Source organism: Mauremys mutica, chromosome 10 (assembly GCF_020497125.1).
Source record: "Mauremys mutica isolate MM-2020 ecotype Southern chromosome 10, ASM2049712v1, whole genome shotgun sequence".
Taxonomy (NCBI): Eukaryota; Metazoa; Chordata; order Testudines; family Geoemydidae; genus Mauremys; species Mauremys mutica.
This window is the reverse complement of record NC_059081.1, coordinates 17,495,610-17,519,444: the sequence shown is the minus strand read 5'-3', so window position 1 is coordinate 17,519,444 and position 23,835 is coordinate 17,495,610. Positions and strand designations below refer to the sequence as shown.

Sequence of the window (23,835 nt, the reverse complement as noted above, 5' to 3'; positions counted from 1 at the left end):
GAATATCAAGTAAGAGTAGGGAGGTTATAGTACCTCTATAGTTGGCAGTGGTGCGACCACGCTAATGGACCACTATGTCCAGTTCTGGTGTCCACAATGCAAGAAGGATGTTGCAAAATTGGAGAGGGTTCAGAGAAGAGCCAAAAGAATGATTAAAGTACTGGAAAACGAAAACACTTTACAGCGAATGTCTCAGAGCTCAATCTGTTTATAATAAAGAGAAGGTTAAAGAGTGATTTCCACCATCTGTAAGTACTTATGTGGGGAACAGAAATTTGATAATGGAGTGCTCTTCTATCTAGCAGACAACTATATAACTAGTTCCAATTGCTGGAAGTTGAAGCTAGACAAATTCAGATTAGAAATAAGGCACACATTTAACAACAGTGTAATTAATAATTGGACCAATTTACCAAGAATTGTCATGGATTCTACATCACCGGAAATTTTAAAATTAAGATAGGATTTTTTTTTCTAAAAGCTACGCTCTAGTCCTATGGCCTGTGTTATACAGGAGATCAGACTAGATGATCACAATGGTCACTTCTGGCCTTATAATTATTAATCCATGTTGCCAGAGTAGGGCGGACAGATTAAAGAACTGAAAAAATATGTATGTATAAAAATCCAAGTAACTGAGCAACAACTTTATTTATTAGATCTGACTACACTTAACGGTGCATACACCGACGGGCTGTTCTGTTGACTCGCACAACTAATCGGGTCAGGAAGTATAGATGATTATTAGATCCAACTATTCTTGAAAGTCTGAATTACACTTTCGGTACTGATAAACAGATCAAGAACTGTAATCGCAAAAGCCTAAACTAGAACAGACTCAAAATTAATGGATTTCTGTTCTGCTGAGATGTGTTCTGGGGAAAAATCTTTATTATGCAAAAGGGGAAACAACAACAACAACAAAATAAGAAAACTAATGAAATCTTTCTTCAGTCATGAACCAAACAGAAAAATCACCAAAGTCTGTACCATTACAGTCAACGAGAATTACTTACTTTTTTTTTTTTTAATAAGTGAGGATTTCAAGAGGATTAGATTTATATGAACAGATTCTGAGGGATCACAACCACAAATGTACTGCTGACTAATATCCACATGGTTTTAATACATCAGCTAATGAACAGACACTCTGCCCTTCCCATGCCCCAAGGATCCTATAATAGACAACTAAAGTGGATAGTTGGCAAGTGGGCAATAGGGTGTTTATCAATCTGTGTAAGTATCTTTTCTTCTGAAGTGCTGCCCTCTTAAATGGGCTTAATGCAGCACAGCTATTCTCATGGGAAGCATGATCAGAAATACTATCAAATCATTTAGTATGTTTGGACAGCATAGCTTCCTAGACCAATTAGGATTAATTCTTATTTTCTCAAAACTTCTCTCTCCAGGGATCATCAGTGGAAGTTTCATGTGAAAAGGGGGAGTCAATCAATCATCCATTCCAAAGGCAAAAGGGTTCGTGTTTAAATGAAGCAAGATTTCAGCTCCCTATTTGCTTATTTTGTCATCAATTGTAACTTAGAGGCTTCCCCCTTTCCATGTCAGTTGTGATACGCCTGAGAATTTACTCACAGCAACTGTCTTAATCTTGTATTCTGAAAGACCCTGGAGCACTGTACCAGTATAAATGGAGCAGTAGTTTAGGGTAACCACATTTCATCTTTCCTATAAAGGAACAGTGTTTTTAGGTGCAGGAAATCAGAATCCAGACAATAGCCAGCTTCATTGTGTTAGATGAAATCCTTCCTCCACATCCCTTATTACCAGACATTCTCGGAGGGATGGTGAGGGGACAAGGAGCAGGATGGGTTGGGGATTCTGATGGGGGCAGTTGGGGGGCAGGAAGTGGATGGGGGTCGGATATGGGGCAGGGCCAGGCTGTTTGGAGAGGCACAGCCTTCCCTACTCTAAAGATCATTCAGCAGTTTGGGTTAATTTAATTTTAGCACCCTGTGTCCATTCACATGCATGTGCTATTTTGAGCATTTCAGTTTTCACAACATAGGCTTATCCCAGATTCTGGAACAAGCTCAAATGCTCAATTTGTGGAGTATGTACATAAGCTATACTAAAGACAAATCCACAGTAACTGTCTCCAGTTGGTGAGGGACCCCGTGGAGCCAGTCTCTAGGAAACAGATACATTCATGGAGCTTAAGTCCATCAGTGGCTATTAGCCAGGATGGGTAAGGAATGGTGTCCCTAGCTTCTGTTTGTCAGAGGGTGGAGGTGGACGGCAGGAAACAGATCACTTGATCATTACCTGTTGGGTTCACTCCCTCTGGGGCACTTGGCATTGGCCACTGTCGGTAGACTGGATACTGGGCTGGATGGACCTTTGGTCTGACCCAGTATGGCTGTTCTTATGTTCTAAACTAAATGAACCCAAAGTTATGGAGACAGATGAGTCAAGGAAGCCAGCAGAGTATCAGAAACCTGGAAAAATCTCTGACTGGATGGGCTCAGGCGTTTGGTCACAAGCTGAGGTGGTTCAAAAGTTTTGGAATTTTTTTAAGCAGAATTTTTTTATTGTTTCTTTAAAGAAACACAGCAAGCAGCAAATATTTGGCCACACACTTCTGAAACCCCAAACCATGTTCAACTTTCAGCTTTTCAATTAAAAAAACCACAACAAATTTTGAAGGAAAGCAGACATTGTCTGTGATTTTTTCTGCTTTTTAAAAACCCCTAGTTTTTGATCCAAAAAAAGTTTTGATGGAAAATATTTATCCAACCCTTCTAATGAGTTTTAGTGCCTTTTAGCACTAGCTGAGGCCGAGAACCAGTGACAGCTTGTAAAGGTGACTTAAAAAGAGGTTCTCTCAAAACTGGGTTTGTGCCGAGATGCGGAAGGTTTTTAAATGTTTATTTTTCCCAGGGCTGCCTGGGGGAGGGGGAGGGCAAGTGGGGCAATTTGCCCTGGGCCCCACAGGGGCCCCCACGAGAATATAGTATTCTATAGTATTGCAACTTCTTTTTTTAATGGAAGGGGCCCCTGAAATTGCTTTGCCCCAGGCCTCCTGAATCCTCTGGGCAGCCCTGGGTTATGTACTTCCTCTGCTCATAGGAGGTTCATCCTGAGTCTGAGTCCAACAGCAGTTTTAATCTCAGACAAGCTTCCACTTACATAATGGCTGAGAGCTTGGCCAACATAGTGGGAACTGAACTGGGAACACATAAGCCTAAAAGCATGAGCTACTACATCATGAGCTAAGGAGCCTCGGCTCTGGAGCTAGCAGCTGTAGCAGACTCATATCTTCTGCAGATCGCCACACTCTGGGACCTGTCAGATTCTCACCAGTGGGTTACAAATGCACAGAGACAACTGCTTCCTTTTAGGAAGCAGAACTAGTTGTCAATGACAAGCTAAATATTAATACTCCCTTATCCAGATATGATAGCTGTACAACATCAAGGTCAATTAAGCACAAAGCTGATTTTTTGCAAGGGAGCATGAGAAGCGATATTTCCAGAGCTTTAAAGTGAGAGCCTGAATAGCTTCCACATAACCTTATGATCAGAACATTGAACAGGCTGCTGTCAAATACAAGAAAAACTTTCTGCAGCATACAGGAGAACAAATCACTGAAAGAGAATTGCTTATGACACAGGTCAGGTTTACAAAAGCCTCTGCACCACTTCAAATCCCTGCAATGTATCTTTAATAGTTACTGTATCTCCCTCAAATCAGTCTGATAACACTATAAAAACTAATTTTGTTCCCAGTAAATAAAACAAAACAAGCATCCTATTCACTGGGTTATGTAAAAAAAGTCCTTTATCCAAGCAAGCGAAATGCTATACAACACTCAAAATTCCATTGTACCTCACTATGGTTCATCGGCACGCATAAGCACATACATTACTGAAAATTCTTGCATTTTTACAACAAAAGTAAAGTGGACAGATATTGTGCAGACATTTTCAGACCCTCTCTTCCCCCCGCCCCCCGCCGCTTTTAGCTAGGTAGATGCCTCTTTTATTACAAAGCTCCACAAATGCTCAGTAGATAAATCCTTTGAAGTTATTGCTTATTTTCAGACAAAGGACTTATTAGAAATTCACAAGGCAACTTATTGTGAGTCTTGAAATTTGTGTCTTTTTTCCCCTGATCAAAATGAATTTGACAAAGATGTTAAAAAAAAATTTGCAACTCACCTTCCAGAAGTTATCTACTTTTCCATAAACAAGTGACTGATTCTGCCTTTTGATGTCATTAATGTGTCTAATGTCACTGGAATTCAGATGCTGCTCCACCACAAACCCAAGGAAGCTGTTATCTGGAGTGTGAGCTACAAGAAAGAAAGGAGAGACATGTTTATTACATGAAGTAATAAAGCATTGGGGTTTTAATATGTGGTCATCGTCAGAAGAGTGACTTCCATGGAAATGTCTCCTCGCTTGACAAATCTGCTCTCTGCATGTATATTCCGAGATATATTTGCTTACTTTATTGACAATATTAATTCTTACTACTTTAAGTCCAACAGAATCAAAACAGCAATGGGGTAAGTCATTCTTTTCTTACTTATTCATCACCAGTAATAAAAATTCTGAAGCTGGAACTTGATTAACAGTACTGTTTATAATGGTTAGCTTTATGCTACAGGTGAAAGATGATGGTGTCTGAGCCAGAAGTACCCTAGTTTGACTTTCAGACCTCATTACAACTTGCAGAAGTGGCAATTAGAAAAACACTACCTTTACACTTGTCAAGTGAGCTGTATGACATTGAGGAATAATTAACATGAAAGTCTATGCTGGCTTAATTACTACTACATACAGTCACCTGTTAGAGTTTAACTGTAGTTAAGTGTTGTTCAAATTTTACTTCCCAAAGTGGAAGAGGAGCCAACACAAAACACGGCACAAATCACTTTAATATGGTGTCTCCATTTTAATTATTTTTATGTAAAATCACAAAAGAATACACAGAGGAGAGATGTAAGAGGTTAATATGAATTTTACTGTCTAGTTCACATAATCCTTATAAATATTGGGTGTAAATCTGGCCCCCCTGAAGTCAATTGGGTTTGTTCATTAATTTCAATGGAGTTAGGATTTCACTCATTCTTCTAAATTAAAATTATTTATTGGTGCATTACATTCTAAAAAGGACACATTTCATAAAAATTTTCTGTGACCTTGCCTTCTGTATAAGTCTTTTCTTACCAGCAACATTCAATGACTCTAGCCACCATTCTTTTGATGTATATAGAGATGTTATAGGTCCCCTATGAGTGTAAGAATTCTCCCCTCCCCCATTAATAAAGTGTTCAACTAGAAAGGGACTTCCATATTAAGAAGAGGAGGTTACTCACCCTGTGCAGTAACTGTGGTTCTTCTAAACATGTTCCCCTATGGGTGCTCCACTTCAGGTTCATGTGCGCCCCACATACTTTTGATCGGAAATTTTCATTAGTAGCGTCCATTCAGCCCATGGAGGTGCCCTAGTCATCCTTTTGTCCCACAGCAAAGCTATAGAAAGTTGCATGGGTGAACCACCCTCAGTTCCCTCTACATTGCCAAGTCTCTTAAGAAACGCCAAAGCAGAGGTGAAGGAGGACAGGTAGTGGCACACTCACAGGGTCATGCATCTCAAAGAACCACAGTTACTTCACAGGATGAGTATCGGTGCTTCACGTCAGGTGACTTCCAAGCAGGATCCCCCCCAAAAGAAGGAGGGATCTTCGGAATCTAGTTCATAACTGAGAAAAGAACTGCGTTGCTAACTGCCACCTGTCATCTAGAGGCATCAATTAAGGCGGTGTCTGGAGAAGCTATGTACAGAGGACTATGCAGATCTCAGATACAGGGACATTTTTAAGGAGGGCCACAGATGTAGACTGAGACCTCTTAGCATGTGCTGACACACCAGGAGGACAACATAATATGCAATAATATATCCAGAGATCCATTTTGACAGTCTCTAGGTAGAAATAGCAGATCCTTTAGATCTGTCTGCAAACAAAATGAATAGTCTTGGAGATTTCCTGAATGATTTAGTCCTATCCAGGTAGAAAGCCAGCACCCACCAGATATCTAGAAGTTGGACAGCAGTCTTCAAAATGGAATTATGTGATTTTGGAAAGAAAATTGGTAGATAAGTAGTCTGATTCAGTAGTCTGAAACCCAGATAATACTTTAGGAAGGAATCTGCCATGTGACTGTAAGGAAATCTTGTTGAATATTGTGAAAGGAGGGTCTGCCATTAATGTCCCAATTTCACCCACTCTTCAGGCTGATGTAATAGTCTCTACAAAGGCTAACTACATAGAGGAGTTTAATAATGAGCAGAATGCCACTGGTTCAAGTGGGCATTTCATGAGATTTCTAAGAACGAAACTGAAGTCCCAAACCAGAGCAGGGGATTTCTTCTGTGGAAAAACGTTTCCCAATCCCTTCATGAACATTAAAGTTGGAGGATGAGCAAACAGTGAGAACCCCTCATTGTGGAATCCCTCAATGAACCTTGAGACAATCCTGGTTTTCCTTTAAATGCAAGAGGTCCTCCAGAACTAGCAGAAGAGGGGCAGAGTGAGGAACAACTTTCTGGAGGTTGCACCAATGACTACATCTTTTCCCTTTTTTGAAGGCAAGTATTTCTGATATTACTAAATGGTAGAGTCCATCTGCTGGCTCTTCCCCAACAAGCCATCAAGGAGCCACACCTTGAGGTGGAGAGTTCTCAGATTAGGCAGCAGCCGAATGTGTCCAGCGACAGGAGATGAGGAATTATTGGAAGATTTATCGCTGAACACAGAGATAGGCGAAGCAGGTCAGGAAACCATGTCTGCCTCGACCCTGTCAAGTCTATTAGAATAACTCTGGCTTCATCCTATCTGATTGTGTTCACCACACTGAGAATAAAAGGCGTGGGGGAACCATGTAAAAGAGCTTCTATTTCCAAGGGAGGAGGAAGGCCTATTAATTGAGGCCTAAGCTCTTCCCCTGGAACAGGTAGTACTTTTTGTTTGAAGATGTGGTGTAGAGGTCCACTTCTGAGAATTCCTATGTTCAAAGTATGTCAGTAAAAATCAGAGTCCAACTCCCACTTGTAGTCTTGGTGAAAAGACCTGCTGAGATCATTGGCTGTGATGAAATTCTTGTGTGATGCCTTATGCATCAGTTCCATAGCTTTATTGCCTTTGATGCAGAGGGAATGGGATCTCGTCCCCTCTGGAATGCAGTACACATCATCGGTCATGACTCTGATAGACTTGTCTTTGATGAGAGACAGAAAGCGATGGTAAGCATTTCTAAATCATCTAAATTCCAACAGGCTGATGTGGAGAGTGGTTTCTTGGGTGACTATCCACTCTGTACTGTATGAGCACTGAGGTGTGCCCCCATCCTGTTACCTAAAAGTGGGACAGCTAGTAAGCTTAGGGAGGACTAATGACCCACCAGAGTTTGGAAGAAAGCAGCATGTTTATTACATTGATAGCTAAGCTCAAAAGAAGGGTGTGTGTGTCACACTCACACTTGCACACTCAGGCTCCCAGGACAGGCACGGCACTGGAGATGTCAGGATTCTTCAAGGTAAGTGTCCCACAGCACAGCGATGGATGCTGCGATGAAGGTAAGTCTTCCCGAGGCACGATGGAATACACTGCAGCAAACCACTGGCCAGGCAGTCCGGGTGAAGGGCCTTCACGGGAGGTACAAGCTTGTGAGTGCACTGCTGAGCACATGGCCCCTTCCCCTTTTAAGGAACTGCTTCTTATGGCCTGTGATTAGAGATGACTTGGCCGCGTCTGGTTGGTTATACTTCACCTTGGGCAATGTCCATGAAGTGTTCACCTTGGGCAATGTCCATGAAGTGTCCATGCATTGGGTGCGTGAGCGCTGCCTAATTAGAGTCTCAGACACCTTGTCTACCTGGGAGCTCTTTTGATCTTCCAGCAGTTTTAGCAGCCCAATCATTCCACAAGCATTCCAGGAGGGAGGGGAGGGGGAAAGCCACTTCACAGGTATTCAAAGAGGGAGAGGAGACAAACGGGGGAGGGGAAGGTATAACAGATCTTTTGAACATACAGGTTATATAGAGCATACAGATCACTGCTGCTCCTACAACACATCCCAACACAGATGCCTCTGTCATTACGTGACCATTGGCACCAGCTGAAAGAAGGAACTCCAGCACCTACATTTTTATGATCTTGCCACCAGTCTAAGGAGCGTTTCACCTGTTGTTTGTCTAAGCTGTGTCTGCTCGATGAACAAGCTATTCTGAACCATCTCTAGAGACAGCGAAGGCATAATCTTGCAAAAAGTGCAAGCTACCATGTGACCCAGAAGCTGAAGACAGTTTGTTACTGAGATATGGGGGCTCATCTGAATAGACCGGACAAGGTCTGACAGTGCTAAGAAACTGTCCCTGGGAAGAAATGCTCTGGCTGCCAGGGAATCCAGGGATGCCTCTATAAACTATAATTTTATATGGTAGTCAGCATGGATTTTTCCACATTCAGTTGAAAGCCAAAGTCCACAAATAAGGCAAGCGTTCTCCATGTGGCAGAGAGCACCTCCTTATAAGACCAACCCTTGAATAGCCAATCGTTGAGGCACAAAAACACTACAATTGGCTGTTGATGCAGGTAGGTGGCCACTACTGCTAGAAACTTTGAGAACACCCTTGAAGCTGAGGAGAGGCCAAATGGGAGCACTCAGTATTGAAAGTGTCCTGGCCCATAATGAAATGCAGGTACCTTCTGTGGGATAGGTGAATCACTATGTGGAAGTATGCATCTTGAAGGTTAGGAGCCAAAAACCAACCCCCTAAAATCTAGTGAAGGAATTACACCTGCCAGACACCATCCTGAACTTTTGGGACCTCACAAATCTGTTTAGGAGTCTTGCATCCTACATTGGTCCCTATCCTCCATTTTTCTTTGGCACAAAGAAGTACCCCGAGTAGAAACCTCTTCTTTTGTGCTTAGTGGGAATAGGTTCTATGCTCCTATATGAAGGAGGGAGTTTATTTGCTGTCTTAGAAAGAGCTTGGATGGGAAAGAGGGATGAGGAGGAGGAAGGGAGGTAAAGTTGATGGTGTAGTCTTATTACTTCCAGAACCATTACTCCGAGTTTGTCAGAAATGGAAGAGATGGTCTCTGCATTGGGGGGTGGGCAAATGATTGCAACTAATAGTCTAGGGAAGGGGGAGGGTTCAAACCCTCAATCATCCCGTCAAGAAGCAGTAGCCGCCGCCCTGGCCTACTGCAAACTAGGGTCCGACGGATTAGAGGAACTCTTTCTCTGGAACCTTTGTCTCTTCCTTGGAGGTTCCAGAGGTCTCTCTAAAAAAAGAAGAATTGCATGAGTCAGGATGTTTGGGATCTACTAAAATTTTCTCTTTGAATGAGTGTAGATGGCCAATGAACGCAACGTGGCTCTACAGTGTTTTAGAATGTGTAGTGACATGTTGGTATTCGCCGCAAACAAATTCAGTCCATCAAATGGGAGATCCTCTATCATATTCTGGACTTCTGGAGAACCAGAAAACTGGAGCCAGGATGCCTTGCACATCACCATGGCTGTGGAGATTAAATGAGCCACGGTGCATCTTGAGAGTTATGAACCAGGACAGCTTGAAGGGCTGTTGTGGCCAGTAACTGTCTCTCAGCAATAACTGCCTGGAATTATTCCCTTTGGTCTGGAGGAAGGTGCTGAATAAAACAACAAACCCTGTATAATGTGTGATGCTGTATTTGGGCATTAGTTCCTCACATACGATAGCTAAACTCACATTCAGGGTACTACAGAAATCAAATATGATTATGGGGCTTCAACAGATCATTCTCAAAAATCAGGAAACTGACTGACACCATAGAAAAGATAAGTTTATATACACACAGTATCTTTTTAGGTCACTAGTGGATCTCTCACAATTTCAGTAAAATGGACAGAAGGTACTGATTCACAAGTAAAATGCAAGAATTTCAGAGGATAAATCAAACAGAAACATAGTTTTATATATCATATTTACATATTACATTACTTTTTGAGTGAGAAAAACATAGTTATAGATATAGTAGTTTGTGGATGACATTAAAGTTGCCAAAGTAGACTTATGCACTTATTGTCGATCTGTGATTTCCGGTCTCAACACATGAATACAAGAAATATTGATGCACCCAGAGGCACAAGGCTACAAGGAAGACTTCTAGGAAAACAATTTAATGCACATTATACAGACAATGAAATCCTCTCAGTTATTATATTCTCTATTTAGGACTATTGTGCCTTGAATAAACTACATGAAATCCAATTTTAATTACCTTTTTCACAAAAAATATTTCAGCTACAGTCAGAGAACTTTTAGACCAGACATATAGACCAGAGACAGTGGTATTTAACAATGAATAGTGCAGAGAGAATAATACTGATCCAGGGCATCTTTTCCATTTTCTTTTATTTTAGGAAACGGATGCAAAGGAATGGGAAGGAAATACAAAGTTAAAAGAAAACACTAACATTGTTGGTTTGCATTACTGCACTTACACGAAAACACATAGCAAGGGAAACAGAACCTCATGCTTCCGGACAACTCAGAGGACTGGCAATAAAATGTACATTTTTCCAGTAAGTTACTATTCAAATATGGCCCATTTTAGTCATCATATTTGCTTTACGTGAAAAGTTGTGTTCCAGTCCAGATTGAAATAGCTTTATCTAAAATTGGCTAAGTTAAGAATTTCTACCAACTTTTGCCTTCCTGATTCCTGCTTGCTTGATTTTTATCCAGTAGTAATTGTTTTGCCCTCAAACAACCCCCTACGAAATAAAGCTGAGTTACAATCACATTGTAAAATCTTTACTGATAAGTATTTTAAGGTCACAACCCAATAAAAGATTGTGCTACCTCTGGGTGAGTGAGATGGCTCTTTCCCATCAGATTTAGCAAGATGTCAAATCCTTGCGAGGTCTCCAGCACTGCAATTGCACATGCTTCAGAATGAGTTTGGTTGACTTATATCTTTACCATCTCTGTTGTGATAAAATGTCAAGTACTGAGGAATCAGAATAACCACCATATATAGAATTTTAAAAATTGGATGAATATTGTCTGGTAAAAGCCAATAGTTTATGCATACATATACTGTTTTGAATATAATTTATGAAGTTGTTCTGCGCAGGAGAAGTAGTAAATCCTAGTATATATGCAACACTTTAAGAACTATTAAACCTCATAAAATCTGTGAAAATGGATAACTATTACCCACATTTAAGAAGGGAGGAAACTAAGAGTGGAAAAAAGGTTATGCCATAAAGAGAATCAGATCCATAGCTGAGATTAGCTATCAGGACTTGTGTATGCAAGCCTGCTGCTCAGACCACTGGATGTACACTCATTAATTGGTAAAAACAATATTTGCTGTTTTGCTGCGTTAAAAATATTTTTCCTTTAAATAAATAGAATTCCCTGTGCATTAAACAAAGGGACTAAGAACAAGCTACAGATGATGGGCACAGGATTGCCCTTGCAACTATTATCCCAATGCACCACCATTCTGAGCTGCTATCTCGTGCAGGGCCTCACGCAGAAAGTTATGTACCAACAGTATTAAATAATGCCTCACAAATGAGCCCTGGTTTTAAATTTCTATTTGTGACATGAACCAAGAATATGAGATTAGGTCACCAGAAGCAAAAGCCACATTTGCTCAACCATCCACCATCTCTCAAACCCTGCCTAGAACTGTCCTGTTCAGTAACATCTCCTAGTCACAAATCATTACCATATTTTTTGTTACTTGCCCAGGGCCGCCCAGAGGGGGGGGCAAAGGGGGCAATTTGCCCCGGGCCCCAGAGGGGCCCCCAAGAGAAGAGCGGAGGCTCCCGCCTCCGCCCCTCTCCTGGAGCCTCAGCGCATCAAGCGCCGAGTCTCCGGCCGAGCCCCTGAGCCCCGCCCTGCTCAGAGCCGCGTGGTGAGGGGGCGGGGCTGGGAGCTCCAACGGGGCCTGAGCCCCGCCCCGCTCAGAGCGGCGTGGGGAGGGGGCGGGGCAGCTGCCTCCGCTTGGCGTGGAGCTCCCAGCCCCGCCCCCTCACCACGCGGCTCTGAGCGTGGCGGGGCTCAGGCCCCGCCGGAGACGCACTCAGGTAAGAGGCTGAGGCTGGGGCTGGGGCCAGGGAAGCGGGACCCGCCGCCGCCGCAGCGCAGCCCGGTCTTCGGCGGCGGGGGGCCCCTTCTGTTCCGGGACCCGCCGCCGAAGTGCCCCGAAGGCCCGCGGCGGGGACACGCCCCCCCGCCACCGAATTACCACCGAAGACCGGGCTGCGCTTCGGCGGCGGGTCCCGCTTCGGCGGTAATTCGGTGGCGGGGGGGGACCCGCCGCGGGTCTTCGGGGAACTTCGGCAGCGGGTCCTGGAACGGAAGGGCCCCCCGCCGCCGAAGACCCCGGGCCCCCGGAATCCTCTGGGCGGCCCTGTACTTGCCACTAAACAATTGTGAATGCAGCTCCTTTATTTATTGAACAACTTTCACTGTACTTCTCTAGGACTGTATGCATAGTGCATGACGAACTAAATGTGTCTCAGATTTTTACAGAGCAGTTAAATTCAACAGCATGGTAGACAGCAAGTAGCCATGACTTGGCAAGTAGCCTCAACTGTAGTCAACAATGAAAAAGCAAATAAGGAGTTCTTTTACAGAATCTGCAACAATGAGGAACTCCCATTAATTCAGCGACAAGCTTCACAGTGTTCTAAATAAATTGGGTTTGGTTTACTTTCCACTGTCAGCACTTGCACAGTAGATAAGCCTTGCTCTCGTGAAGGTTGGCAGCATACTGGCAACACTCTCAAAATGTTCCTGAGCTATTTCTCAGATACACTGGGCAGAAACCAGATCTCTCTCGACATTCGGCAAACCTGTATTTCTTCCTTTCACTCCTCATTATTTATTGGTTACTGTATGGAAAATAAAATCCCACCCTTTTGTCTCTATTTCCTTAATCCAGCTACTTCATTTCAGCCGGCCCTCAGCAAGTCTCAATGCTGCAGGCTGGAAGCTCCGAGCCTGGCCCCCTCCCCCGTGGGGCTGGAGTCGCGAGCACCGGGTTGCCAGAAGTCCTGTCAGCTCCGTGCAGCTCCCAGCATGTCCCCTAGAAGCAAGGTCTATCAAGGAAACGCTGTGCATTGCCCCTGCCCCCAGCGCCAGCTTCACAGCTCCCATTGGCCGGGAACTGCAGCCAATGGGAACTGCGGGGGCGGCACCTGTGGGTGCGGGCAGCACGCACCGCGCAGAGCCCCCTGCCCCCTCTGCATAGGGGCCGGACATGGCGGCTGCTTCTAGGAGCCATGTGGAGCCTGCATCTAGCCCCGCTGCGCCACGGACCGAGAGCCGCCCGAGGTAAGTGCCGCCCGGCCAGAACCCACACCCCGAACCCCCTGCCCCAGGTTGGAATCCCCTCCCACATCTTAACTCCCTCCTAGGCCTCACACTCCAACCCCCTGCTGCAGCCCTGAGCCCCCTCCTGCACCCAAACTCCCTTCTAGAGCCTGCATCTCAAACCTCCCGCACCCCAACCCTCTGCCCCAGCCCACTCACGCACTCCAAATCCTTTGGCCCCATCCCGGAGCCCCTTCCTGCACCCCAAACCTTTCACCCTCAGCCCCACACCAGAGCCCGCACTCCGAGCCAGAGCCCTCACCCCCTCCCACACCACAGCCCTCTGCCCCAACCTGGAGCCCCCTCTCATACTCTGAACCCCTCATTTTCAGCCCCACCCCGGAACTTAGGGGGAAGCCCTGAGACCCCCTCCCCCCGGCGGGACTGTGTGTGGCCTGCAACTGATTTTTTCTGTTGGTCAGTAGCCTCTGATAGAAAAAAGGTTCTCTGCCCCTGCATTAACTCCTTAGTGCTGCCAGTGTACAGGTGTCCGTTGGCAGCAGTTCTACTTCAAGAACAAAATGTCAGCATGAATCTCTGCATACAAGGTGAAAAAAGCCCAAACTCTGAAGGTGAAAGTTTGACAAACTTGTCTGCCAAGTCTGAACAGGGAATAGTAGGCCTGCTCTCACCATGTCCTTACCTAGCAAGCATCACCTGCTTTTGGGGTTGCACTGGGCATTGGTATATGGACTGGATCCCAGAAGTAACTATGCATAACTGCATGGAAGTCCTTTCCCAGGCCTCTACTGCTCTTAGACAGCCTGCAAAGGTGACTATTCTCCACCTGCTGCTGGATACTACTGAAGTCTGAGCAGCTGTACCACATAGGGGTGAAACTGGAAGACTGCATAATCTTTCTCCAAAATATGACAGAGCGACTATAACCCATACACATGACCAGGTATAGAATATCAAAGAGAACAAAGATACTTCCAAGTTGTCAAGCACTACTTACCATCCACTAAATCAAATTGAGTATGGAAATTAAACATAACATGGTCAACATTTTCAAGAGGGATTTTGGGTGCCCAAATGGAGACATGAAATTGGTCTGGTTTTCATAGGCCCAGCACTTTCTGAAGCTGACCGCCCCCTCACCTTCTTTAAGAGGTCTTAAGTTGGACACTCAAAATCACTTTTACGTGTATGTGGGTTAAGATTTTCAAAAGTGCACTTCGTGAATTATGAAAGAAGAAAAGACTCAATGGATTAAGAAATTTGTGAACAAAATGATTGTTCATTTTGACATTTATCGAGGCAAAGTGGAGACCTTTTAACCTTCCCCCATTCTGTCAAGGAGGCGATATCTGTCTCCATGAATGTTCTACCTCATTTGACTGCAGTCCTAACACACTGAACCATTACAACTAGAACAGGAAAATTGGATACTTTTTTCTAGCAGTCATTGTTGAAGTAGAGCAATATTAGCGCACACCTTGCCATTACTGAAAAGATGCACTGTGGTTGTCCAAAGAAAAAAAATCAAATATGTACTGTGTTTCAGACAATAATGAACCTGTATATTCACAATAAATGCAGATGAGCTGCGTGTGTATGAAACAGGTATAATGAAAGGAGGTATCTTGATGGACCTCTGTAGGTTATTACTGTTTAGTTACCCAACATGACTCTAATGTTTGGGACTTATCGGGGTGTTTTTGACAACATTGGATGGGATTCATTCATTTGTTATGTCCAAAGGGAAATAATATAGGATAGGCATATATCTGGTGTCTTTTCAAGGAAAAAACCTGGCTGTCCCCCAATAAACATGCTTGCCTTGTTTTTGCTGATGCCTGTTGAAACGGCACAGGAGGTGTTAGCTAGCTTGCCTAAAAATCACATAAGTGAGTCACAGCTGCAGAGACAGGAACACAACCTAAAAGTTCTGGCTCCCAATTTCTTGATCTAAACACACTACCGTCCCTCCAACAATTTGATTAGCTGACACTGATTTTTCAGACACACATATCAGGCATTGCATAAGCTGTCTAAAATATTTCAGAGCCACTGAACAGCTTTACTTTTTTTTTTTTTTATAAGTGCAACTTTCAGCTACATTGTTCTCATGAACATGTTTTAATTTTCAACAGCCTTGCAGGTTGTTGGGTTCAAATAATTTGAATAAGTCCACCTCAGTTTTCATAACAGGAAAACAAACCGGGTGCAAGCGTTTGCACCTATCTGCAAGAAAACCTATCTGAAACTATCTGCAAGAAAACCTACAGATGCAAAAATTATGTTGAATGATGGAGATTGTGAGTTTATGATACCTGAACGAAAAGCAATGGGGAAAGCATTGTGCTCTGTTCAGTTAAAGACAAAACTTATGAAAAAAGGCATAAGTACAACATCACAGTCTGAAGAACTCTGACTTAAAATGATTAAATACAACCGTAACTTAGTCTACCAAATGGAATCACTCTGCAGATATGTCAAAAAACAACCACCAACCACTCTACAGAAGCATTTGAGACACTGAAGCTAACAAAAGTGAACTCCAGACATCAGTGTGTGTTGGAAAGCTAATTTTAGAATAAACCTCCTTACCAAAATGTATATCCAGTTAATACTGTTCTTTTGTGCATTTGTGCTGAGTGTACTTTAGCTTTGCATATTCAAAAACAGAATTACAAGCCCCGTCCTCTGCGTTTTGCTAGATTATGACCTAGCTTTTGAAACTGCAAAGATTCTCCCTAATGGGAACATTCACTTTTAATTCTAGCTCTAGAAGCAATTATATATGAAAACAAGGATACTTACGGAACATTGTATAAAACTGCTGTGGATTAAGGTTCCATTTCCCCCATGGCGTCTTGTGGCCTTTAGACTGGGCATAATGAGCATGATTAAACTCAGGTTCAGTCCCGAACGAATCCAGTACTCGTAACATACACCTGAATGAAAAACAAGTAATTAAAACCGTTCATGTTCTTCTTTGACTAAGCTTCTCTCTTAAATTTAAGAACTTCCTTTACCCAGAACAAACCTTAATCATTTCTAAATTGTGCAATTACAAAAATGTTTTTTACTGTTCATTTTCCTTGAAATAATAAACGTAACCAACCACAGATGCAACCAAACAGGCTTTGAGAAGAACAAATGTCGGTTTCAAAAGTCACTAACTACTGTGCATTCATATAAACAAAAATGGAAAATGAACATGTCTGATATTTGGTTTTGTTGGTTACACTTTATTAACTTAGCATATTCGTCTGGGACTAGCTGTTTGTACACTAGCTGTTTAAAGGAACACTGTAAAGAATCAAAGAAAGATTTTAAATTCCTCTAATTTATAGCAAAAACTAGAAAAGATTTAAAAGTATAATTTACCTCTCTCTTTGAATCCTTCCACTGGCTCTCCCTTCTCTATCACATCAAAAACAAGCTGTTTGTCTTTACTTTCCAGGCCTTTCATGGCGTATCCTCACTGTACCTGGCATCTGTCATTCACTATTGAAATGCTGACTCCTGCTAAGGATTAGCCCACGATGCCAACCTCCATTGCCCACTTGTTAACTTTTCAGACAAGCACCTTTGTGCTTTCTCCCATACTACCCCCTCATGGCTGGAAGGAAATCTCCTTAATCATATGCAAAGCTACCTCATTATCTCCCTTCAAATCACTCCTTAACACTTTTTTTTTTACCCTGATGCCTACAACTTGATAGGCTACTAGTGTGCTGAGACCACTTTTAGTCATGCTGACCAATGTTGTCTCATTGTTTCCTTGCACTCCCATATCTCTGTATCGAGCTGTTTCTTGTCTTCTGTATACACTGTAAGCTCTGCAGGGCAGGGACTGTCTGTGTTCTATGTACAGCTCCTAGCACTACAGGGTCCTGGTCCATGACTAGGGCCCCATGGCTAATGTAATTCAGAGAGAAAATAATGACTGCTGACTCTTCTAAATGGACACCAATTCTAATTTTGGTAAAAGCAGCAAAGAGTCATGTGGCACCTTATAGACTAACAGACGTTTTGGAGCATGCACTTTCGTGGGTGAATACCCACTTCGTCGGATGCATGTAGTGGAAATTTCCAGGGGCAGGTATATATATATATATATATATATATATATATATATATGCGCAAGCAAGAAGCAGAAGAGATAACGAGATTAGTTCAATCAGGGAGGATGAGGCCCTCTTCTAGCAGCTGAGGTGTGAAAACCAAGGGAGGAGAAACTGCTTTTGTATTTGGCAAGCCATTCACAGTCTTTGTTTAATCCTGAGTTGATGGTGTCAAATTTGCAGATGAACTGAAGCTCAGCAGTTTCTCTTTGAAGTCTGGTCCTGAAGTTTTTTTGCTGCAGGATGGTCACCTTAAGATCTGCTATTGTGTGGCCAGGGAGGTTGAAGTGTTCTCCTACAGGTTTTTGTATATTGCCATTCCTAATATCTGATTTATGTCCATTTATCCTTTTCCGTAGAGACTGTCCAGTTTGGCCGATGTACATAGCAGAGGGGCATTGCTGGCATATGATGGCATATATTACATTGGTGGACGTGCAGGTGAATGAACCGGTGATGATGTGGCTGATCTGGTTAGGTCCTTTTCCATCACCGGTCTCTGTCACTGCACAATGAGGGTGAAGGCATGGCCAATTGATCTACATTTACATGGATCCACTTTCCATCCCCCACTGGTGAGGGTTCTGCAGCTGCATGAGTTATTAAGGGGAACAGATTGCAATAGCAACCAATGATTTGGTGAGCAGGTGCTCTCCCTTTTGAGAAGTGATCTACCCTCCCAGCCCCCATACACTACCTTATGCATAAGCTCATTTCCTCAGAAAGGAAGAAAGAACTTGGCCCTAAAAATACACATGTACAGTCATCTGTAGTCATTTGTTTCACACATTCCTTTTACAATTTCTCCTCCAGCCCCCAATGTCTAAATGAAAATTCATAAAGCAATGGCAAATTGTAGCTTTAATATGAAATGTTACCTTCATATTTGAGAGCACAGGACAGAATAATTTACACGTTTTATCCCTATAGGGATCTTTCAAGCAAAATGAATAGAAAAATACAACATACTGTGAATCACAAAACAACAAAGCTGACAGTTCAGTTTCTGTAGTAGTTATTCAGTGTTTTATGTCAACTGTTTTCATTGAGAACGTTTTACAACAGTGGCAATTATCTCTGCATCACAGAGAACACTCCAGCAGGACAAAAACAGACTCTGCAGCAGTAAATCAGAGAGTAAGAACAGAATTCTTGTTTCTTGGGTAGTCTCAATCCAGCATTCCTAATAAATGCACACTTTGGTCAGATGTGTGACTTGAGAGACTTCTAGGAAGCTGAATTGAGACCTCATTGGAGCCTGTTGAATCATCTACATGAGGAGCACAAATGCTTCAGGTGTATTTAATGCTACACATACAGGCTGATTTAAACAGCTGGATCTTTAATTGGAAAGGATCCAACATAGAGAAAACAAAGGGTCTCTGAAGCAGCAGGATGATAGAGATACAGAAGTGATGGAAGGTGCAGCAGAAAGCAAGCTAATCAAGAAGGGAAGTAAATGAAGGGTGTGTTTATTCAATAATGGCATGTGGGAATAAGGAAAGGGAAGGTCAGATAAGAAGGGTCTGGAAAGGCAAATCCGAACCATAAGACACAGCAGGGTGTGTGTCATGACACATGCAGACAGTTAGAGTGCCTTTGAATTGCTGTAAGGGTATGCAGTGGCATGCTTGGTTGAGTCTTAATGGATTTTATTTAAAGTGAGACATTTATGTTGAACAGCAGAACTCTAAGTGTTATAAAAATAATTATGTACCACGAATTCTTGGATATATTTGTTGGTTTTAAATCATCTTCACAGAACACACTGTAGCAGAAAGTATTAAACGAAGTCTGAAGCGTCCTATGCTTACGATAGCTTGGGAGTGAGGGAAGATCTTACTGAAAACTGTACTCAGACACCACACTATTACATTAGTACTTAATCGTTTAAATATGTCAAGTTTTTCAGAAGCACCTTTCAAGAGACTCTTACCTACAGTAAGGTCACTATAAATCTGCCTAATGTATTTAAAGTAGGAAAAAAATAAAATCAAACAATTGAAATATCCACATTATTTAGTATATTTTCTATAAAAACTTAAGAGTGAGCAATAAACCTCTAGGTCTATGAAAGGGAGATAGGATGGAGACTGGATTTAAAAAGAAAGTAACAACCTCCCCCGATCTCCCTATAGTTTGGGTTTTAACATTGTTAAAGTTACAGTAGCTGACGCTTATTGTTGTTTTTTCTTGCCTGTACTAATAGTTTACAATCATTCAACAATGCTTCAGTAACATCATTCCTGACATCTATTGTCAGCAATGGGTGGCTTTTCCAGTGTAGGCCACAGAATCTTTCAGGCTAGTTAGGACCTGCATGTCTAATGTAAAAAATTAAGCAGACTTCTTTTCAGGGTTTCTTTATACAGAATATCATCAGATTAGGCCTGAATAAGGACTAGAAGTAGTTGGGTCATTATAAAATCTAAACTTAATTTCCCCACTACTAATTTCTCCCTACTGTTACTCACACCTTGTTGTCAACTGTCTGTAATGGGCCACTCTCTTACCACTTCAAATGTTATTTTTAACTCCCTTGGTATCCTGCTGTTAATTGATTTATCTCATTAGACTGACCTCACACTTGGTAAAGCAACCCCCATTCTTTCATGTATTTATACCTGCTCCTGTATTTTTCACTTCATGCATCTGATGAAGAGGGTTCTAGCCCACGAAAGCTTATGACCAAATACATTTGTTAGTCTCTAAGGTGCCACAAGGACTCCTCATTGTTTTTATTTACACAGAATGTTGCTCATTTTGAATAGCAGTCGTGTTAGACATCAAAGCCAAATCAGTTGCAGTACATTCATGATATTGGCAGCACCAATGATACTGGACATACAGCACGTGTTACCTGATGTCATCACTGGTGCTACAAGCAAGAGAATGAACAAAACCAGGATTTGGTTCATTCAGAATTTCAGAACTCCTAGCAGCAGTCACTGCTTTTGGATCTAACTCTAGTCACCTAATTTGAAATTATCAATAACTTCCTTTGCGCTAAAGTTCTCTTACAAAACTGATATGGCAGTGAATTTTGAAATGAACAGACAACAATGTGGAAGCCAGTAAATAATTAACAAGGTTTTGAAGAGATCTTAATGAATGTTAGTTAGCAAGAGTCAGGCCATACTGTGACCCTTATGACGTGAGATTTGTAGAAGCAAGATAATGTAAGACAGAGTGAACTGTGTGAAAGTATTACGACCTTGCAATGTGCAGTCTTGCTTTTTCTAGTAAGATAGCAGAAAAGCTTATGTATAAACAAAATGTATTTGTTGCTTTTTACTGTCTCCATGATTGTCTAAGCTTGTTTGTAACGAAGGTATAAAGGCTTGATGTAATTGTTTACCAGTTGAGAGACCTGTCCAGGACCCTGTGTCCTATGGCACTCTCTCCCTCTATGGTAATTACTGGAGAAATAATAAAGTATTTAATTTTGCTGCACCCAAACAAAAAGCGAGAACTAAGTTTTTCTTCGACAATAAGTTTGAATTTAATTCACATTCAAGCCTGTTCTGTACAAGCAGACTAAACTGGTCAGCATACTGACATCTACTGAGAGAATTTAACTGACATAAAACTAAGAAATGTGAGCATAGAAACACCCTTAGCTTTGCTATAGGGAAAAAAAAAGGGGGGGGGCGCGGCAGCTCAGACTGTAGTTATACAAGAACTGTACAGCTATTAAATATTAATAAATGAAGACACTAATTAGTAAAGCAGCAATGACTAGGTAGCAGTTCTATATTATATGTTCATTCTATTGGAATAAACTAAAATATATGTAAACATTTGCTTTGACACGGGAATTACCCATGTTAAGTAAATTCTTTCACTGACAAAATTTGCCAAGAAGCTTATGTTACTCTGTGTTTGTGTATGGGGGAAGGGGCACTGGTAACGCAGTTTATTTTAAAAAGCAAAACTAAGAAAAATTGTAGTTCACACAAATTTGTTTAGAGCCAAATTTAATTGCAAAACTCATGAACCAGGAAAAAAGTCAAATTAGAAAAAAATAGGGAAAATATATTGACATTTTAAGATGTAATGATTCATGAAATAAGAAAAATGGAAAGCTAATCAAACAACCTTGGTGTCATGCTACATTTACATATCTTCATTATAAAACATGGCAAATAGGAAATTAAATGGGGAAAAAAAAGGAAGGGACCATTTTCATTTTACACATGTTTTTTGCCATTCTGGCCTAATGATAGAATCATATCTGGCAGACAGACAACCAAAGAAATTCAGTGGAAAACAAGATTAGATTGATTAGTGTGCTCCTCAGAGCAGAACCTATCTTTATTTCAAATTTCCTTCAAAGTCCCTATGAGAGAATTCTGTAATGTGCAAGCTTGGGCATGAGCGTAATTTAAAATAAGCCTATGATGGAAAAGATAGAACTTCTTCGAAAAAACTGAAGCTGGGAGAAAGGCTAAGCTGACTTTTTTCTGCCTCCATGAGAATACATTTTAGTACATTCACTTTTAAAAAACAGAATTTATTGGGAATTTTGAGTGACACCATCAACTTGATTTAGAAGCAATGTAGAAACAGTCAGGATTGCAAGTCACACAAAAAAAATATTTTAGTAAATCCAGGAGTTTGGAATAAGCTATTTTAGACCTGCTGGTTCCAGGTGCGGCGGGGAGAGAGACAGAGAGAATTTATTTCAGCGCTCAACTACCCTGACAGTTTTTTTTCTAATATCTTGCTGCAATTTAAGCTCATGGCTTCTTGTCCTATTCTCAGAGTTTAAGGAGAATAATTTTTCTCCCTTCTTGTAACAACCTTTTATGTACTTGAAAACTGCTATCATGTCCCCTATCAGTCTTCTCTTCTCCGGACTAAACAAACTCATTTTTTTCAATTTTCTCTCACAGGTCAACCATTTTTGTTGCTCTTCTCTGGACTTTCTCCAATTTGTCCACATCTTTCCTGAAATGTGGCGCCCAGAACTGAATGCAATACTCCAGTTGAGGCCTAATCAGTGCAGAGTAGAGCAGAATTACTTCTTGTGTCTTGCTTACAACACTCCTGTTAATACATCTCAGAATGATGTTTGCTTTCTTTGCAACAGTGTTACACTTTTGACTCGTATTTAGCTTGTGATCAATCCACTCTGATCCCCAGATCCCTTTCTGCAGTACTCCTTCCTAGGCAGTCATTCTCTTCCCCCCCCCACCTTTTTTTTTTTTTTTTTTTTTTTTTTACTGCTGAGGGAAATCTGCACCAAAAATTTTGCAAAACTCTGCATATTTTATTTGTCAAAATAACACAATATAATCACACAATTTTCAATTATTTGCAAATTACAAAAATAACTGAAAATGGTGTGATTATATATTTTGTGTTTGTGTGTTAGTTTAACAAATAAAATATGCAGAACTTTGCAGAATTTTAATTTTTTGGCAAAGAATTCCCTCAAGATTACCAGGGCTCTGTGTGGTGCAATTTAGGTGCAGGCAGCTCGGTGGGAGGCTCGGGGGTGTGGGGGAGAATCTGGATGCACTGGGGCTCGGTGCAGGGTTCTGTGTGCAGGGGGAATGAGACTCTGCAGGGGAGTCTAAGTGAAAGTGGTTAAGGCTCAGTGGTGGTGGGGGACTGGGTGGGGTGGATGCAGACAGTTGGGGCTCAGTGGTGGTGGGAGTCCGGGGTTTCTGATGTAAGGGGTGAGGATTAGCGGGGGTGTTTGGGAGGCTTGGTTGGGGATCTGGGTGCATGGGTAGGGGGAGGGGCCACTGTACGGGGAGCTGCTTCCCATCTGCCCAGCCCCCTCAATACCCCCTGTGCAGAGCTTTCTGCAGCCAGGGAAAGTTTCAGGGGGTTGATTTGACCCAGCCCCGACTACTCTGTGCAGTGAAGGGGGAGGAGGAACTCCATTTCTATTCTCCTCTATCTCCCTCCCCACACCGCCCAGCCCCAGCTGCACCCCAGGGCATCCCCATCCCCCGATTTACTTCTCTCCCAACAGCCCAAACAGAGTGCCTGAGCTGCCAGGATGGGGGAAATGAGCACTGGTGCAGCTTCTCTTTGCTTCCCCACAGAAACCATTTTCTGCAAGGAAGCAAAGGGAATCTGCAGGGGGAGGGGCATTTTTCTGCTGCCCTGCAGTGGCTCAGATTTTCCCCAGGAGTTCCATTTTGTATGTGTGCAACCGATTGTTCCTTCCTAAGTGGAGTACTTTGCATTTGTCCTTATTGAATTTCATCCTATTTATTTCAGACCATTTCTCCAGTTTGCCCAGATCATTTTGAATTTTAATCCTATCCTCCAAAGCACTTGCAACCCCTCCCAGCTTGGTATCATCCGCAAGCTTTATAAGTGTACTTTC

The 23,835-nt window shown here is 42.2% G+C and overlaps 1 protein-coding gene across 1 annotated transcript in view; it reads right to left on the bottom strand.

Annotated features, from left to right (window-relative positions):
• MGAT5 (alpha-1,6-mannosylglycoprotein 6-beta-N-acetylglucosaminyltransferase) overlaps positions 1 to 23,835 on the bottom strand; it is a 148,473-nt gene that overhangs the window by 48,368 nt on the left and 76,270 nt on the right. The window contains exons 9-10 of the mRNA XM_045032711.1: positions 16,180 to 16,313; positions 4,179 to 4,312 (exon numbers count right to left, since the gene is read on the bottom strand). Of these exons, the coding sequence (XP_044888646.1) occupies positions 4,179 to 4,312; positions 16,180 to 16,313 (268 nt within the window). The remainder of the gene's footprint in view (positions 1 to 4,178; positions 4,313 to 16,179; positions 16,314 to 23,835) is intronic.